Genomic DNA, 20463 nt, shown 5'->3' on the forward strand with positions numbered 1-20463 from the left:
CTCATTGTAGGGCCTGGCCAGCAATATCAGAGAACATCCATGAGCAGACATTTTCCTTCTCCTCTTTGTTCCCGTCCCCTACTCCAGTGAGTCAGGGCAACAGGTTAATCCACCTGATAAAAGCTAATGAGACCACTCAGTAATGAGACCACGGAAGTGAGGTTCAGAGGCCTGGAGCTAAGCTCTCAATCAGATCTGTCTCCAACTTGCTCTGGGGCCATTCCTCCTCTCTTCCTGGTTTCCCCAGCTATAAAATAAGACAGCTGGCTTTCCAGACTTCCAGTCTCCTTCACCTTGAGCACTGTGAGGTTGGTTATCCATTATCCACTCGTTGAGATTAGATTAATATGTTATTGTTTGCCCAATAGCTTTTTTTTTAAACAACTACCTTTGGTAACAAACATAATGAGACCTCCTTACACTACTAGAAATAATTTATGAAGGAACAAATCCCTAATTACTATGCATTACAATAACGGCTATAGTTTTTTGATTTGTCACAACATATACTTTGTTGTAACTTTATGTAAACATGGCAATAATGTAGGGTATTGCTCCTGTATGTTCAATCTTGCTAATCTGCTATCCATGAGGCATAGCCATCTGGTTACAGTGGAAAAAGAAAGAAGAGGAAGAAGAAGAAGAAGAGGAGGAGGAGGATGAAGAGGAAGAGGAGCAGGAGGAGGAGGAGGAGGAGGAAGAGGAGGAGGAGGAGGAGCAGATAAAAGCAAAATTTTTTTTAAAAAAACCAACAGTACATGGCAGATGAGTGAGCTCCTCTCTGTACAAAGATACCTACCATTACCTTTTCACTCTAGGATATGAAGGGATGGAAAAGGGAGCTTTATGGATTTTTTTTCTACCTCAGTTTTACAGAATATTTCTAAGAATCAGTCATTAAATTATGAAACAGAAAATTTAGGACAAAAGCATGGATGTTTAGCTACATTTCCTAGACTTGCCAATCCTACCCAGCTTCAGTTTCTTGGCCAGTGCGTCGATTTGAATGGTGGGATCAGATCCCATGGACAGGAAACAGATGAGCGGCGTCCGGGAGTCACTCTCTTCCCATGTTTTCTCCAGGTTTAAGATGACCGGCTCTGTGTACTTCTCCTCCAAAGAGTCGGCAATATACTTTCTTGCTTGGAAAACAGTGCGGTCTGGGCACCAAGACCTAGGCATGAATACAAGTTAAAGGAAGTAAATTAGCACATTTATTTTTTATTCTGCCTCATTCTGAGCCCATAAAGGGCATGCACTTAATTAACAAGCTAATCTCACATTCTGCAGTTCTGTCTGAGCATAAAGGTTGGGAAGATTTTCTGGCCTTGGATAAGCACAAAATCATCATGTGGTTTTGTCATTAGACATTAGATTAGTAGAGCAGAGCCAAACCCACAGCGTATCCTCTGCCAGCTCCAGTACACAGTAGGGTCCCCTCTGCCCCATGCTCTGAAGCCCCATGGTCCTCACCCTGCAGCAGACTGACAAGTCCAAGAGGTCAAAGGTGAACTAATCAGTAAGCATTTATGTCATATTATTTATATGCTACATGCCACACTCAGTTCTATACACCTAGATACATTAAATAAATGTCATCTGACATTGCATATTTTAGATCTCAGTCAAGTTCTCCAGGTTCTTATTTCCTAGCAGATTATATTAGTCATTCAACCCAGATCTATTCTTAGAGTAAGAAATAAAAGACAAACACATTCATTTCAGTAATAAGAGGTAGCCTTTGACAAGCGAGACTATGAGGTCACCATCCCTGCTGCCCTGATCCATCTTAAAGAGTAACAATCTTCAGGGAACAGCCTTTATTTCCTAAGTACAAGGTCAGGATACAAGATTAGGCAGGATGAGACCTGCTACAGAATGACCCAATATTCTCTTGTTACCCACTTGATGGTTTCATCGCCCATGTACCACCATCATTCCACTTAACCCCCAGTCTGCCTCCTCTTCCCTCTCTCCCTTCCTTCTCACTATTATTCTCCTCTTCCTCTCCTCCTCCTCTTCTCCTTTTCCTCTTCAACTGCTCCTCTTTTTCCCCTTCCTTTCTCTCCTCCTCTCTGCCTCTTCCAATTCCTCTTGCTCCTCCTCCTCTTCTCCTCTTCCTTCTCTCCCTCCCCACATACATGGATTGTTCCAGTTTACCAGGTGCCACTGAGCTACTAGATATTGAAGACATGTGGAAAATGAGAAGTTCAATGCTCTTACCCTCAGCTTCAGACCCATGCTTTCACTTCAATAGCCAGAAGTGTCTATATACATTCCAATGGTGCAATATTCTTAGGGTTTCCCCTCAAATAAATCCTCAGTTTATAAACTAATTGCCTTGATACTTTGGGACTTCTGTTTTTTTAAGGGAGCAGACTTCATAATGGATGATTCACTCAAAAGCAAATGAACAAGGTAAATTTTTTAAACATATTTTTCATGTTTTGGCTCTGGCCACAAGCTATTATCATTCACACATCATCAAAGTCTACCACTCCCTGACACTACTGCCAATATATTTTACTTTTAAGAGTCACCTTCGAAATTCCTAGTGTAGTAGCACACCCATTTCTTACAATAGTTATGGAGACAACTTACTGAAGGTCAGACCTGTAATTTAATGATGGGCTGCCAATAATGGGCTGATAATCCCTATTCTCACCTGATAAGTAAGAGTTTGTGGCAGGTGTCCAGCGAATCATTGTACCCGTCGGGTATGATCTCCTCCTCTGGAGCATCTTTATCAAACCAGCTTTTCCACCCCTTCTCATTCCGTGATATCTAAGAGCAACAAGCCAAGAAGCAGGTGTAAGACGATATGCGGTAGGAAGGTACTAGAAATTCTGAGGAACCTAAGGGTGGCATCACCCCCCTCCCCATATTGCAAAACTACCTTCATTCCAGACTCATAATACTGACCATCCTTGAGGACCAAATCTGTGAATATCTATTTAAAAATACCAATAGGTAACAAGGTCAAAACTTTTTCCTCATAACCCTCCACCATGAGACTTTAAAACTTGAGTATGGCAGAAGTCCCTTCAAGAGCTGCTCACTGCCCTCTGAGAGGCATGGAGGGGGCCCCTCTATTAAAAGTTGCCCTCTACAGCCCAAGTGCTGTCAAGACTTGAACTCATGGCCTATGCGCTATACTTGAGCCTCTTTGTCTTCAAGGGTAGCACTCTACTACTTTGAGCCACACAGCGCCACTTCCAGTTTTTGAGTGGTTAGAGATAAGAGCCTCACAGGGACTTTCCTGCCCAGGCTGGCTTCAGACTGTGATCCTCAGATCTCAGCCTCCTGAGTAGCTAGAATTGTAAGTGTGAGCCACGAGCACCCTGCTTTTAGCACTTTTTAAACTTCCTGATAAGCCCGAACAGGAACCAGTGAATGCTCATCCTGCAGCTGCTCCAGGCCAGACCAATGGATTGGAGTTTTACTTCTACCATCCTGACTTTTTATGCGGGCAGAGAGGGGTTAAAAAGTGCCCACAATTACACACAGTGTTTGCTTTATCACACAGGATGGAACCGGGATGCAAACCATGAATGAAACAGTTACTCTGAGATTCAGTTGCTTCAACTTTGCCTGGGGTGCTAGGGCATGGAGCGGGTTTTTCTGACATGCATCACTGTTTCACAGCGTCATGTACCTCCTGGAGATTGTACTCACTCTCCCAGTGTGGCTGCCATCACAGCATCTGCCTGCCTGCCTGCTGTCAACCCAACCCCACCTCCATGTACTGGTGAAATGCTGTCCACAGCGCCCCCTGCAGGCCACACAGAGGCCCAAGAGAAGGATGCACAAGGAGAAAGCAGTGGAGTATCCTCCACCTACTGGCTTTCCACCTGCTAACTGTGACCACCAGAATGGGAAGGCAATAGGATGACATGCAGCTCCTTAACACCACCTCATTTCCCTGCTCTCAACTACTGGTACAGAGTACTCCCGGGCACTACACAGCACAGCCTGGAATGCCAAGGCCAGGACAGCTACTGGGTGAGGTGGTTTTGCTTCAACCCCTCATCTCCACAGGGCTGGGAGACTGCTCTGCTCCTTCCCTCCGTCTCACAGACAGGCCAGACAATTGGCAGCCACACGATGGCAGGTCCCTGTTGAATTCATGCAGTCTTCCTGGGAATGGCTTCTCTGCTACTAGTCCAGTGATGGCGTAAGAGGAGTGGGAGAGACATAACTCACAATGACAATGCTAAGCTACAGTGTGACCATTTATTGGCTACTGGCCTTGGGCAAGCAATTAACCTCTCTGAAGCTCTGTTTTCTCATCTGTCAAGAAGGATGGCTACCTCCCATGAAGGTGATTGCGAAGAACCTATCGTACAGTAAGAAACAGCCACCAGTCTGCACCAGGGGCACTTAACATCCAGTTGGGAAAGGCAGACAATAATAAATATGAAAGGAAGCCCAATGCCTATTCGCAGCTGGAACCCTGGGTTTCCCCCAATTCACTCGGACCCAAGCACAGTTGAACACAAAAGAGTCTACACAATGTTTCAGAAACAGCACTGAAAATCCAGCTAGTGTAGTCCCCACTTAGGCTCTACCAACTTGCCATCCAATATGGGTCCTTTATCAGTCACAGACAACCACACAAAAGAGGATTATCAGCTCTGGACACTTCGAGCTGCAGGCACCATCAGCGGTGGGCAGTGGTAAATCAGAAGCACCAGAAATGAACAACTGTCTTAGTTATGTACTGCCCGATTCATTTCCAATGATAGCCGAATCCACTTCAAATGTGAAAACAACTTGCTATATAACCTGGGTTGGTCTTGAACTCACAATCCTGCCTGCTCCTCAGTAAGGGGATTATAGTCGGGCAACTGTCTCACCCACATAAATTCAAACTCTTGTATTGAATCCTTTGGAGGAAGCAATTGTCAGCAGGGGACCTCAGTTAAAGTGGACTGGATGGGTTTGGGTTAACGGATCTGGCCTTTTAGCCAGCCCTTTGTTACCTGGTTCATAATTTCTGCAAATTGAGGAAGTTTGCTCAGCTCCACAAGGTTCAGCCACGTCATATCAAGGATCCAGCGAAAGGGCTTGGGCGGGCAGGCTTTCAGATCCAGCGCAGCACCCCCTGGGGACACACGTCAGACTCAAGAATCAGGTCAGCTCAGACTTCATTTTGAGAAATTTATTTCCCAAATAATAAAAGCAAGGTAACCATGTTCCATAAAACATGGGAAAATTGGAAAAATTGTCATATTACAGAAAATGTGGTTATCTTTTACTTTGGGGTACATTTCCTCCAAGTCCTGGTGCTTTTGTTACTGATTTATGCCATCTTATCCAAGACAACAGCGACTCTTTGTCATCTTTCCCTGCAGAGAATTTTTCTCAGGTGGCTATGGTTGTTTGCCTTTTTTATTTGTCTTAACTATACTAAATCTATCATTTTTATATCAATAAATGGGTTTGGTTTTTTCACATATGATTTTTATAATCACTTCATAGTCAGAGGTGTGATATTCAACATTATTCCTTGCCTAGTTAAATTGATGGCGAGGCAAAGAGGAAAGAAGGAAGGGAAAGAAAGGAACAGTGGGAGGGAGGAACAGAGGGAGGGAGGGAAGGAGGAAAGAATATCATACATCTCTAGGGAATGACTGCTGGTCAAATCATTTATTCATTTATTCTACAAATATTTACTGAGTGCCCTCCATGTATTTGCATGATGTAAGCGCTGGGGATTTAGTAGAAAAAAATGAAAACAAAAACCAAATCTGCTCTCAGCAAGCTTATAGGCCAATGGAGAATGTGAGCTTCTCCATCAGATCCTACTTTGAAACAAATCACAACTCAAAGGAACGTACTCAAGGGGTAGATATTTCTAATGAAATACAGTTATATTTCAATTCTAAAAATCCTCTAAAGCTCTCCTAATTCCAGCTCCATTGTTACTTAATTCAGATATATGGAAGACAGAGATGCTAGAACTTTAAATCTTCTGGCCTTTCTTTTTTTTTTTGCTGGTCATGGGGCCTGAACTCTGGGTCTGGGCACTGTCCCTCAGCTCTTCAGCTCAAGGCTAGCGCTCTATCACTGGAGCCACAGCGCCACTTTCGGCTTTTTCTGTTTATGTGGTGCTCATGCTTGCAAGGCATGCACTCTACCGCTGAGCTACTTTCCCAGCCCCCTCCTGGCCTTTCTTAAGAATTCCTCACATCCTTCCACTTCACATATATAAAACAAGCAAGCAGTTGTGGGAAGGGGGTGGACTACAGGTCTCTGCTCACCTAACCCTGCTCATCATCACCTGCTCTGCTCATCCTCTTCCGAGAGGATGTAGGGAGTGGGGAACATTTGCATGTACACCTGTGTTCCACACCTCATCAGCAGAGCATCATGGGAACGGTCCCCTCCCTGCCCCGCCCCTGCTGGTGGGAGTTAATGGCAGGCAAAGCCATCCTGGGAGAGCGCCACCTGCAGGCTGCCAGGTGCTGCTTCTCCACACACATGCAGAAAAACGCATGCAGCCCTAGGCGCTTAGAGACATTGGAAGACATCAATCCTGCCTTGGTGTTTTCAAACACATGGCACCCTGGAACTAACTTACAGTCATTACTGCCGATCCAGCTGCCCCGAGGATCCTGGCTATGCTGCTTACCAGCTGCATTAACTTGGGCAGGAACTCTAATCTCTCTGTTTCCTCATCTGTCAAATGGGTACAACCACAGAATCTACCACATTAATTGTCAGTGTGGTAGACTGAATCTCACAGTCTACTAGCTGTGAGTATAGAAAGCCAGAATGGTCTCAGGCCACAGGAAGAGCTATAAAATCATTAGCATTATTAGAATTTTAACACTAATATCACACATACACATACATGTACATAACATGTACATGCCACCTGTAGAAGTCCCAGGTCCAGTCCCAACTGGAAGATATAAACAGATCGTCAAAGTATCTTTTTTTTTATTAGGGTATATACAAAAATAAGAAATCTGTCTAAAATAACCAGGCTGGGGAAACAAGGAGATGAAATTCTCTCTAGTACAGAATTGTCCTTGGTATCCATTTCATTTTTCAAAGTGCTCTGACATTCTTCACTGACGAAGAAAGTCAAAGGCACCTTAGACACGTTTCAGAAAAACAAGGAGTAATTGACACACAAAAACTCGCTCTTGGGAAATCAAATATTGCTGCTACAGTAAATAAACTGTCTTCCTCCCTTAAGTATTACACTCACAATGACTGTAAAAAGACTATGAACTAAGAGCCATATTTTATATTTGTGTAAAAATATTAAAAACCAAGTTGTACCACCTATTTAGAAAAATGTCAAAAAATTAACCAGATGGTTAACAGATGGTATAACAAACTAGTTTCAAACAACCCACTCTTCTTAGTGCTGAACTGATTATACTTCTGTCAATCAACCTATCACCTAATTCCAAATCAATCTCTTTAAAGTACTGCTCTGTTCATGCAAGATCCCTCCCCATAAAAATAGCTGATGGCTCCCTGTTCTCCACTGAATGTACCCCGAACTCTTGGCCTTTTACAAGCTGGTTTCTTCCTGACTCTACAAGTTTTCTGAAATGGGGTCACCCACATAGCTCAGAGGTGGCAGCCATCTTTATTTTTCTGGGATAAACCTAATTCTCCTGAGGAATTCCCTCTCATCTTTATTATCATAGGTCTCAATCTCTACTGGTTTATCTTCTCTCAAAGAGGCTTCCTCTTCTCAGGTAAAAGCTCTAGCCTGGCTGGCTTTATCCAGTAGAGAGTGGGGAGACAAGACGGGTTCTTCCTTGGGAGGGAGGATGCTTGAGACCTGTCATTATCCTCTCACTTCCTTGTAACCACATCACCAGGGTGAGTCTCTAGACCCAAGCTCTTTGGATGTTACTGCTTCCAAGATTCCCACAGGATTCAAGGCCTCTGGCTCCACTGCCCTCCAACCCCTGGGGATATAGCCCGAAGTCCCAGGGAGAGCTTGGGTCTCTCAAATTCACAAAGTCTGCATTGTCACTGGGCTATTCACCAACATTAGGTTTCCCTGTGTTCTAAGAAGGAGATGTGGGTTGTGTTCTCTGGTCTCTTTGAGTTAGACATGGATGTGTGTCTTGCTTTGGTCAAGAAAATATGGGAATACGTAACATGCCACTTTTTAGAGCCAGCACACTATCGCATTCTTCTGCCCCAATAATTACAGAAGCAAGACTAAGAATGAGCATGATGGAGAACTCGTGAACAAGAAGTTCACCTTTGTAGTGTTAAGTCACTAGAATTTTGTGGTGGCAAAACCTGGCCTATTCTGACTGAAAGGAGGTCCCCAAATCCCATTCCAACAGTCTCAAACCAGCTTTTCTGTCAATCAACCAGACCCAAAGCACACAGACTGGAAGTCTCAGATGCTTTACCAGGCCCTCCTTGGGAGAGTCACACAGACAGACAGACAGACAGAGACACAGACAGAGACACAGAAACAGACAGAGACAGACAGAGAGGGAGAGAAGGCGAGAGAGAAGGAGAAAGAGAAGGAAGGAAGGAAAGAAGGAAGAAGGAAAGAGAAAGAAAAAGAAAGCAAAGACATTGTAAGAACATCACCTTAATTGGAGCACAATTCCCTAGTGTATCACAAGAATATCCTTTCCACATCCTTGTTTCAAACTTCTTACCTTTAATGAGAGCGTGGAACTCCCGGTGCTTAACCGTCCCCCTCTGAAGATCAATCTTCAGGGTCATGAGGAGGACAAAGAGGAATTTGTGGTTTTCATACAGGCCCCTGACAGAGTACGTAAAAACTTCGTATGTCAGATACTCGATAATATTGACAATTCTCTTTTGAGGTAATGGAGACTTTTCAGATCTGTGTGGGATTTTAAGAGTCAAAGAGGTTAAGAGCTGATTCTGAACAATTGGAAATACCACCAAACCTTGGCCATTCCCAGCTCAGAGCCCCTGGGATGGGAGCGGTGAGCTCACCTGGCCATGGACTGGTCGAATAACTTGAGGAACTGGGCCAGCGATGTCTGGTACATGATGTTGACCATGCTCATCTCTGTGATGAGAAAGTAGAGGATGCTCCCACGGGTGGCTGCTGGCCTGAACTCCTCCTGGGCTGTGTTAATCTTGATCTCTGTTTCTGCTGCTACGTGCAGTTTTTCACTGACCTCCGCGGCCGTCAGCTTGGTGGTTCTCAGGACGCCAATGAGAGACTCATCATCTACCAAGGAACCTGAAAGTCAAAACAGGAAAACTGTGGGCACAGAGAGAATGGAGGGAAATCAACATGCATCGCTTACGAAATGATGATTTCCAACTTGAAGCTAGGTGCTGGGGGCTCAGACCTATAATCCAAGCTACGTGGGGGATTGAGAATGGGAGGATCAGGATTCTAGGCTAGCCTAAGGTGGGGGTGGGGGCAGTTTGCAGGACTCCATCTCCACAGATGTATTGGGGTGGGCCTGTCATCCCAGCTATAAGGGAAGTCTAGATCACAGCTCAGGCGAGCACCGAGGAAAAGCGTTCATCTCAATAATAACCAGGAAGAAACAGAGCTGGGGGCAGGGCCCTGAGTTGAAACCCCAGTACCACACACCCACATACCCACACCCCCCACACACAAACATACACATACACACACGTACATTTACATGTGTGTTATTTGTATATACACATGTATGTGTATGCGTGTGTATACATGAGTATGATCCAATTTGATCCCCAAAGTCCACAGAATATTAGGAAACTAGAATCTTAAAACCTCAAGGGCTTCTGGTCCAACTGGGGACCTGGATCCAGACCTTTCTAAGTCTTCCAGTCGAGGGTCAGTCCCTTACTCTGCCTAACTGTCTGCATCAAAAGACAAAAGATTCACTGGAAGTCAGGCGCCGGTGGCTCACGTCTATAATCCTAGCTACTCAGGAAGTTGACATCTGAGGATCACGGTTCAAAGCCAGCCCGGGCAGGAAAGTCTCTAAGATTCTTATCTCCAATAAACCACTAGAAAACTGGAAGTGGCGCTGTGGCTCAAGCGATAGAGCGCTCGCCTTGAGCTGAAGTGCACAAGGACAGCAACCAAGCCCAGAGTTCAAGCCCTACGACTGACAAAAAAAAAAAAAAGATTCACTGGCTAGATCTTCCTGTCTGGGATGGTGGTCACAGTCCCAGAGGTTCCCCCCCATCACCCCCCTAGCTGCTCTTCTGAGTGTCCCCGGCCTGCCCGGCATATGGGCAGGGACACACACTTAACTTGAAGCTGGCAAGCTGGCAGGGGCAGAGCCATTCTGTTGCTCTGTCCCTCCTCTGCCCCAGTGGAGTGGTCCTCATTGCCAAGAGTCCTAGCTGATGGTCATCGCTGGCCAGAATGACCTGGAGGACAACAGACATGCCTCACCAGGACAAGACACCCCCTATGCTTATTTTTAGTTGCCCCCTCTTTGTTTTTAATAGAAATGACACATGATGCTTGGCGCCAGTGGCTTACACCTGTAATCCTAGCTACTTGGAGGCTGAGATCTGAGGATCAAGGTTAAAGCCAGACCAGGCTAGAAAGTCCATTAGACTCTTATCTCCAGTTAACCAAAAAAGCTGGAAATGGAGCTGCGGCTCAAGTGATAAAGCACTAGCCCTGAGGGACCTGGGCCTGAGTTCAAGCCCCAGCACCAGCAGAGCGTGGATAGGAGGAAGGAAGGGAGGGAGGGAAGGAGGGAGGGAGGGAAGAAGAAAGGAGGTAACACATGTATAGGGCAATGAAGTCAATTTAAAATATGGAAAGATACTTTGATACGCTAAGCTCAGAATCACCGTATCTATAAACGGGAGCACTGTGGCTTATGCTGGAGTTCTGGAAGTCAGCTGGGTGCTACAGGAAGTTCTGAGTTACTCTCAGCCTATGACTCATGTCCCAGCAGAGATGTTGACCTTGGTTCACTCTTAGCTGAATGAAGGCCAGCTCTTGATTTTCCCTGCTGACATGGAGGATGGGTGGGAGAAGTCACTGGCGCAAAGACAGACAGTTTACCAACCCAGGCAATTCAACTAGGGTAGATAAAAACACTTCACTGAGCACATTAAAAAAAAATATATCTTTTTCATTTTGGTCCCGAGGATTAAACCCAGGACCTCACACATGCTATGCCCATACCCACCTTTAAAAATTTCATTCTGGGGACTGGGAAGGTGGCTCAGTGGTAGAGTGCTTGCCTCACATGCATGAGGCCCTAGGTTCGATTCCTCTGCACCACATATGCAGAAAAAAGCCAGAAGTGGTGCTGTGGCTCAAGTGGTAGAGCACTAGCCTTGAGCTGAAGAGCTGAGGGACAGCGCCCAGCCCCAGAGTCCAGGCCCAGGCCCAGAGTGCAGGCCCCACGACCGACAACAACAACAAAGAAATTCATTCTGAAACAATGCAGATCAGGCTGGCCTTGACTTTGCAATCCTTCTGCCTCCGGTTCCCAAACAGCTGGGGTTACAGGTATGAGCTACTGCACCCAGCCTTGAGCTCATCTTGGAGGCATAGTTTTAAGAGGTAAAGTTTTTCTTTCCTGCTTTTAATCCAGAGATTAAAGTGGCAGTAGAAATATTGATGATTAGATTCTAACAAATCACAGAATTTAATTAGGTTGCTGTGATTTGTCTACAATAGAACAATATGAGATTTATTGATGTGATTACTTTTTAGAATAAAACTTTCTTCTCCTATCTTGTGGAGAGATTTCATCCCCAAAGGGAGTGTGCTATGGCAATTTTGGCTGCCCAGAGAGAGGCCTGCCCTTGATTTTGTGAGAGAAGTCAAGTCGAGATGAGTTGGGCTACACTGGTAGCCAGGCTCTCCTTATTGGGCTTCACAAGTCCTAATCTACCATGTTGCTGGCTGCATTTCAATGCCAAATGAAAGAATCAATGCAGGAAAAGAATAGATTGGGCACATTAGTTTCCTGTGGGTGAGCAAATGAGCCTATTAGGGGTTTCCTAGCTCTATTGGGACCCTTATTTTTCTCAGGAGAGATCAATTATATCAAGGAAACTGTTATTTCTCAGGTGGTCAGCGTCTGGCTGCTAATTCCAAAGGCAGATTCTCTGCAGTCCTTCTTCACAGCTATCTAGAAGCTGCCTGGCTTTTTTCCCCTTTGCAACTGGCCTATTTTCCTGACACCTGCAGTCACGGCAAAGGGCGTCAGAGAAATGCATCCTCATGATCCATTATTCGCTTACTTCTTCATAACACGATACCTTTCGTGGTGCTTAATTTAAACAGCAGGTTATCTTCAAGCTCTTTCATCTTCCGCTTATTAAACGTAACATCCTCCATAAGTTTAACCCTCTCGGACTCTAGCTCCTATTATTGAAAAGCAAAACAGTAAATAATAACAACATCAGAAGGGTAGTTACCAGCTGGGCAAACCCAACATGTTAGTGTTTATTACCAAGTTGAAAGGTTTAAGCACTGTGTCTTTCCAAAGATGGAAGCAATGACTACCATCAGTCAACTCTAGCTGTATTTTTGTTTCTCTGAATAATTAAGTCTACATCCACAGATGTTCAGCTTCCATAGCACTTATACTGGCATGCATGAGATAACTCAGCACCAATACTGCCCCCACCCCAATGCCCTGAACCCCCAGTCTCTTCTCCAGCTCCGTGCAGAAGAGTGTACCATTCTCTCTTCCCCCCTCTCACCCTGCCCCTCTGAGAAATACGAACTCTATCCACAGAAAGAGAGAGGCCTTGGAGATACCCAGGCAGATAGCAAGAACCCAGGGGGACACCGAGGCCAACTGTGAGCTCTTGGCATGAGTCCCACCTCTCCAAGTACCAGGACCAGCTGTGGTGTGAGAACTCGCCAGTGCAAATTCATTTGCCACTGACAAGCAACTCCTCAGCCAGAGGGCTTATGAAAGGCTTCCATCCTACGGAAATGACACATCTTAAAATTTATGTCTGGGCTGTAATCCTAACTACTCAGGAGCCTGAGATTTTAAGATTATGGTTCAAAGCCAGCCTGGGCAGGAAAGTTCATGAGACTCTTATCTCCAGTTAACCACCAGAAAACTGGAAGTGGAGCTGTGACTCAAAGTGATAGAGCACTATTCTTGTACAAAAGAGCTCAAGGACAATGACCAGGTCCTGAGTTCAAGCCCTATGGCCAACAACAACAAAATTTTGCCTGGGAATCATTCCACAGGTTTCTAAGTTTGTAAGACGATGCAGTGAACATCCCTACACCCTTTACGTGGATCCCCAAACAACTCTGCCTTACTCTTCTCTCCCCCTGTTCTTGCGGCTGCTGGTGGTAATGGAGTTATTGCAGACTCTCCTATTGCGATGTCATGATCTTTTACCCCCAAACTTGTTAACAAATCCCCTAAGGGTAGCACCCTCTCACATCACCAGAGCCCAGTGTCCAAACCCAGAAAGTTTAACACCAATACAGTTCCTCTTAATACATACTAAACTGAAATCATCTCTAAAACACCCTCTGATGCAATTTGCTCTCATCCTAGCCAGTCACGTGTTCCCCGTGGGATGATTCTGTTGAAAGGTAAATTCTAACTATTCCTTTGAGCACACTTACTTCAGGAATTCCACCACTCTCCAAAGCCTTCCTGACCTCCTCACAGCCTTTACCTGCCACCGGCCCTGCTGTGGTCCAGTCCTTCCGCACGTGACCCCGCCAGAGGAAATGGAGGCACCAGCAACATGGGTAGCATCACAATAGAACACACACCTATTGGCTGAGACAGGCTAATGCCCTTGCTCAACACCAAGACCAGTGTAACTGCCACTGTATGATGGGTGGGTAGTATCTTCTGGGTGATGTGGACTGTATCTGTGCTTGAAGGGGAAAGCTCCTGAATCATCTTCAATAAAGGGATTGCTCCTATGTGGTAGTACAGGAGTCCCAGACAAAATGAAATCATGTACACTTGCTTTTCAAAAATGATGTGGCCCACCAGGTGTCCTAACAGCTGGCCAAGTTTTTGCAGCATAACCTCTAAAGTTTCATCTGAGAGGCCCGGCAGGGTAGGAAATCCACGTGTTCTAATAGGATAAGACCCTTTCCTCACTGGTCTCCATTGGCTCATTTGTACAAAAAATGTGGGAGTATAACAGCAGAATTGTGAGGAGGGTCACCCTCCTGCATATTAAGTGTGCATTCTGGGCTGGGTACGGTGGTGCATGCCTGCAATCCCAGCGACTCAGGAGGCAGAGATCAGGAGAATCTCAGTCTGAGGGTGGCTCCAGTTTTTGTTTTGTTTTGTTTAAGTATGAGACCTTACCTGAAAAATAACTAAAGCAAAAAAGTAGGGAAAGATGGGGTGTGTGGCTCAGGTGACAGAGTACTTGCCTAGCAAGTGTGAGGCTCTACTTCAGTACTGGAAAAAAAGGAAAGTGCTCCCATTAGACAGGACGGCCCCATGGGGGAGGTGGACCAGAGAAATGTGGAAATAGACCAGCAGTGCCAGGTCGACCCGGGGACTGGTTTCCAAGCTCACACCATGGTCCTGAGGGGGCCGGGAGCTGGGAGCTGCAGACCAGCTCTGTCGGGGAGCGGGGAGGGAGTTCCAGGCCCTGCCTGCCTTGCAGAAGCCCCGGGTTTGCTGGAAACTGAGAGCCAACAACTATGACAAGAGGGACCGGGCCAGCCCCAGAGTGAGACACCTGATACATGGCGGGGGGGGGGGGGGTGCAAGGGCAGGAGCGCCTCTCAGGGAGCCCTGCCGTCTCTCCTCTCCTTCTCCCTGGGTGTGTGTGTCCTCCTCCCTTCCTGTCTGCTCCTCGTCTTCTCCTGCCCTCCCTCCCGCTCCGCACGCCTCTCTGTTATGATTTCTAACCTTGTCTTTTCCTTGAATACTAAAATCAATTATATTTAAGCAAACATCAACTTTCTTGTGCTCTATGCAAATATTTTTAATGTATGCAAATATAGTTTATGCATAACATTTAATGTGTTCTGAGCATTACCTCCAAAATTAACTTAATCTTAAATCTATCTCTCAGACTCTTCCAGGGCTCAGCAGTTCCTTACTTCCTGGGAGCTTCGGCTCTGCCTGCCAGTGCCCCTCGGAGGGCCCCCGTGGCTGCCAGCTCACCTGCCTGCACACCATCCATCTACACCCCCACACATGCCAAGGCCTACACACAAGCGTGTATATCTGTGTGTACAGGGTGTGTGTGTGTGGTATGTGTGTATGTATGGTATGTGTGTATGTTGTGTATAGTATGCATGTGTATGGTACGTGGTATGTTTTTGTGTATGGTGTGTGTATGGAGTATGCATGTGTGTACGGTGTGTGTCCTGGCCGGGGCATGCTCTCTGCCCTCTGCCCTCTCCCCAGTGCCTGCCCTATGCACCTGCTTCACAGTGCAGGTCACCTTTGCCCTCTGAGCTCTCCCCTCTCCCCTGCCCATGGACCTGCTTCTCGGTGAGGATGACCCTCCGCAGCAGCTGGTTCTCCAGCCCCTTCATGGTGACGGTGAAGTCGATGACGGAGGTCTTGGCGTTGATCTCGGGCGTGAAGGCCGGGTTGGGCAGCTTGGTGGTGATGTACAGCTTGAAGGTGTCCATGATGTCGCACTCCTTGTCGCCCACCTTCACCTGCACAGACCAGCGCGCCTTAGTGGCTGCTCACCATAGCACCAGGAATCTGGCCCCGTGTGGCAGCGCGTTTACCGCAAGCCAGGCTGTGAAGCTTTAATGAACTCAAAGGGAAGCTGTGAACATTTAATCACTGGTCTTAAAAAATAAAGCCAGATCATTTGCAAGTGATTTAGATCTGTGGTCCTGCCGAAGATGCGGGCTCAGGGGCTCTTGCTTGGCTATTTTGCTCAAGGCTGGTGCATTACCACTTGTGCCACAGGCCCACTTCTGGCTTCTTGCTGGTTAATTGGAGATAACAGTCTCATGGACTTTCCTGCCCCCTGCTGGCTTTGAATCTGGATCCTCAGATCTCAGCCTTCTGAATAGCTAGGATTACAGGCGTAAGCCACCAGCGCCCGGCTCTGCTGAAGATGGTTTAAGCCATAATATTAAGCAACTCAACTGGAAGAATTATCTCAAACAAAGGGTGAATAAAGGAAAATGTGGACACACCTAAGACTTGACTGCAAAAATTTAGTGATTAATTATCATTCTCATTGCTCTATAAAGCACAGAAGCTGCAATCATTCTTTTCTGGATGGGGAAGTTGTTTCCTATTATGACACTTCATTGCGCTTATAGTAAGTCTTACCTTACCTTCCATAGCCCTGTCTCAAACATATCTGACTACAGAAAAAGTTTATAATTTTCTAAGAAAAAAACATTTTCCCCAGAGTGTTAATTTAATTGATAATTAACTGATAATTGAGTGATGATTAATTTCTTAAATGTTGCTATTTGCAGTACATTGGAAGACAATGTTTTGGGATTTTTTGCAATCTAAATCTCAGGTGGAAGTTACAGTTTTACAGTGTCTTAGATTTCTGGCTAATCTCAATCCTGTACATGAGAAAAACCTAAGACCAAGGTTGCATCCCAAGCATCAGACCTTCACACCAAAGGCAAGAATCTAGAGGCTTCTTTGGGTGGGGGGGAGGGGCGGGGAACCAGGATTCGAGCTGAGCACTAGGATTTGAGCCTAGGTTTGCTAGGTTACTCTCCTACTTGAGCACACCTCCAGCCCTGCTTTTCTCTGATTATTTTGGAAACGGAGTTTTGCCTGGTCTCAAACCTTGATCCTCCAGACTTCAGCCTCCTGAGTAGCTAGGATTAAAGGTAAGAATCAAACATTCCTGGCTCTAAAAAAAAAAAAAAGGACCTTCAGAACAGAGTTTCTGTAAACTCCTTTGGTATGTTAAAGAACATATAAATATAAGCCAGATGCAGACAAATGCTGTATATGATCTCACTTATGTGCAAGAGCTTCAGAAAGTCAAACTCCTGCAAGCAGAGGAGGCAACCAAGGTCACCTGGGTCTGGAGGTAGAAATGGGAGATGTTGGTCAAAGGGCACAGACATCCATCTGTACGATGGACAAGTTCCCTGGGTCTAAGGCACCACCTAGGTGGTGGTGGATCTATTAATTAACTAGATTGTAGTTACCATTACATGACACATCACTACATCAAAATATTACATCAGGTATTTCACATATATGAAATCTCTGTCAATGCAACAATTCAGTGCCATTTTAAAAAATGTGCCCGAGCCCACAGTAGCTAAACAAATCACTTAGATTTTGTTCTCAGCTCCCTTATCTGAAACAGACAAATTCTGCTTCCGAAGCTCAGAGGAGAAACTACACCGATTCTTCACAACATTGACTGAGTTTCATTCAATTTCCCCCACAAATGTTTGCAAGCTTAAGGATACACCAGAGGCTCCATAAACCAAAATGGCATATAAAATAATTCACATTGTGAGCAGAATTTTATAAATAAATCTGTCTTCATTTAAAGAGAACATGTGCACTCTTTACTTATTCATTGATACTTGGGCTAAATATGGAGACTAAGGTGGAAAAAAATTTAGTTGGAAGTAAAACCAAAGAAAGCTAAAAGGAGATACTAATTGTAACTAAAAGAGAAACTTGGAAAACAATTCATATTATCAGAAAGAATAGTCCATAGCTTCTAGCAAAGCTGGTGAGTTTAGACTGAAAGTTAATAATGAGAGCAATGGACAAATCAATATCCATTTATTAAAATGCTATTTTCTCCAGTGGGGAAATCCAGATTTTCTTTAAAAACATGCACATGACTTAATAAAAAAAACAATGTTCTCAGAATTGCCACAAAGTATTTTTTCCCTGTGTAATGCTAACATCATGTTACTAAGACTAGAAGTCTATTTCCTTAAAATATCATTTAGTTTTAACTAAATGGCCACTCTTACCAAGCTACTGCTCTCCTCTGTGTTTTATAAATTAAAATTTGTATAAATTTTTATACATACTATATTTTCATAAAATAAGTTATTGAAATATCATATTGTACCAATTAATATGAAAATTATTATGTTTTAATATATCAGTTTAAAAAGTAAATTTAGATGGTCAGGAGAGTTGTAGTTCGAGGCCAGTCTGGGAAAAATGTCATTAGAAAGTCCCATCTCAACCAACAAGCCAAGCATGATGGTATAAACCTGTAATCTCAGCTACTCATTAGGCATAAGAAGAAAGATTATAGGCTGAGGCCAGTCCCAGGTAAAAACATCAGACAAAAAAGGGCTAGAGGTGTGGCTCAAGCAGTAGAGCACAAGGCCCTGAGTTTAAACCCCAATGCCACCAAAAAAAGGAAATTTAATTTTTAAAAACTTTTAGCAATTATGAAATGTACAATACATTGTACCCTCTAAATCTGTATAACTGCTGGCTCCCAGTTAATGAAAAACCAAGTGACAGCTGCTACTTTGAAAGAGAAGAAAGGAGAACAACTTTTATGCCTGATTAAAAAAACAAACCCTCAAAGTGTGACGGTATGGCTGATTTTCTGGCACAGCCTCCACTCCCACCGCTTGCACTGCTATGCTCACAAAGATAAGTAGATGTCACCATTGCGCCTCTCTTGCTCTCTCACAAATGAAAGCTCACCTTGAAACTGGTGCCTGATTTAATGAAATTCTTTTCTAACACATTATCCAAGGCGGGATCCAGTTCTTCCCGAATGTCCTCAATGAGAAGGGGTCGCCCCAAGGACAGGCAGTCTTCCAGATGTGTGCGGAAGTATTTGTGGTTCAGAGTTGTCACCTAAAAACAATACACGCATTGGTTTGCAAATGTTGTGAGGAACGTCCCTGTTCCCAAGGGAGAACCAGAGGCTAGGGACAGGGGACTAGCAACAGTAAGGGCGGCACAGGAAGCCTTCTTTATTAAAAAAAAAAAAAATATATATATATATATATATATATATATATAATAGTAATAATGATAAGTAAGTAAAAGCTACAAGCAAAATTCATTTCAAAACTTGGTAGGGTCCTGAATTTTGGATGCCCTGATAGACAATGCCGTCTCTTCCTTGATCTGCAGGGGAGACACCACTGGCTTCCGGAAGATGGCGTGTCAGAGCTCCGCCTCTGACAATGGAGGGAGCTGTCAGGATTCACCCTATTAAACTACAGGACGATCCTGCCCAGCTCTACCCACACTTCAAATGTAACCCTGTATGACTTCAAGGCCAACAATGAACTTGGGCCTGCTCTGTAGTGCCTAAATGGCCTCTGCCTGAGATCATTATCTTTGCTGCTTTCCCATAAATACAAATTTTCAAATCCCCCATGTTCAACATTGGCAAAGGCAACAACAGAGATGGAGAATGAACAAGATGAGGGAGAGGGATGTCAGGAGAAAATGCAAAATAACAAATATAACCAGAGCTGTTGCCCCACGTGGCTGCTACCCAAGTTAAGAGAATCGGTGAGCATCCGTCAGAGAGTTTGGATCTGGGATGTCCTCATGGGTTCCAAAGGCTCAATAGATATCTGAAGAGGTGAAGCCTAGTGGGGGTCATTAGGTCATGACAAAGATGACTTTAAAGGAGATAATGGAACCCCAGCCGTTTCCTTCCTCTCTTTTTTTCCCTTCCCTTGTGTATTTAAGGTTCAGTTCCCAGACGATGGCACTATTTTGGGAGTCTAAAGAGGGGAGGCCTCACTGAAGGAAGTGGGTCCTTGTGTGTGGGTGGGTATCCTCAGTGGCTGTTTCTTACCCCAGGCTCCCCCACCATAGGGTCCCACCACCATGAAGTTCCACCCAATTGCCCAGGGCCAAGTAACCACGTGACAGAGCTCCCTGAATCTGGGCAGCCAGGTTCTTCCTCCTTTAAGCTGTTCTGTGTGAGGTATTTTGTCAGAGTCACACAAAAATAACCAACATACAGGCTTCACAGTGAACTTCTTTTTATACATCTGCTGCCTAGACTTGTCCCAGGTCCAAACACAATCCCCAAACCAGTGAGCCAAAATAACCCTTTTGTATTCTAAGCTGATTCGCTCAGGCATCTGGTACATTCATGGGAAGCTGACAAGGGTGACAACCTCATGACTGGCAAATTGGATTGAAAGTTTGGGGGAAAAATTATAATTTCCCACACACCAAACTGTTACATACCTGCAAATCATTTTCTTTTTCCTTTGACTTAATCCAAGTTTTGCCCTGAGTTTGTGGATCTATGAGGAGTGGGTATCTGGTGGCCTTTGTCACAATAATGCCATTCTGAATTGAGAGGTCATCTCCTGGCAGTCCTTGCAACCCCCACTCGCCAATCTGGTTAACAGGAAGTAAGAAGGACCATTCAAGCAAGAACAGGGATGCTTTCATTAATGGTTAAGAGTTTACATAATGTAAAAAAGTAACATAAACTTATAAAAAAAGCAACTGAGTCCTTTCACTAGTGATCCAACCTTTCTGCTGCTGTATTTTCATTCTCAGGGGAATCCGTGTAAATTTAAGGTCTATCAGACCAGGTTGGAAGATAGAGCAGACCATGAAGGAAATGAGA

At 44.8% G+C, this 20463-nt stretch overlaps 1 protein-coding gene across 1 annotated transcript in view; it reads right to left on the minus strand.

Moving 5' to 3' along the window:
- Dnah8 (dynein, axonemal, heavy chain 8) overlaps nt 1-20463 on the minus strand; it is a 199122-nt gene that overhangs the window by 54957 nt on the left and 123702 nt on the right. Inside the window, exons 72-80 of the mRNA XM_013029569.1 lie at nt 20073-20228; nt 18555-18710; nt 15398-15580; nt 12214-12319; nt 8962-9214; nt 8655-8845; nt 4983-5104; nt 2666-2784; nt 972-1174 (exon numbers count right to left, since the gene is read on the minus strand). Coding sequence (XP_012885023.1) covers nt 972-1174; nt 2666-2784; nt 4983-5104; nt 8655-8845; nt 8962-9214; nt 12214-12319; nt 15398-15580; nt 18555-18710; nt 20073-20228 — 1489 coding nt within the window. The remainder of the gene's footprint in view (nt 1-971; nt 1175-2665; nt 2785-4982; nt 5105-8654; nt 8846-8961; nt 9215-12213; nt 12320-15397; nt 15581-18554; nt 18711-20072; nt 20229-20463) is intronic.

This window comes from Dipodomys ordii, unplaced genomic scaffold (genome assembly GCF_000151885.1).
Source record: "Dipodomys ordii isolate 6190 unplaced genomic scaffold, Dord_2.0 Scaffold120, whole genome shotgun sequence".
In the NCBI taxonomy this organism is placed as follows: Eukaryota; Metazoa; Chordata; class Mammalia; order Rodentia; family Heteromyidae; genus Dipodomys; species Dipodomys ordii.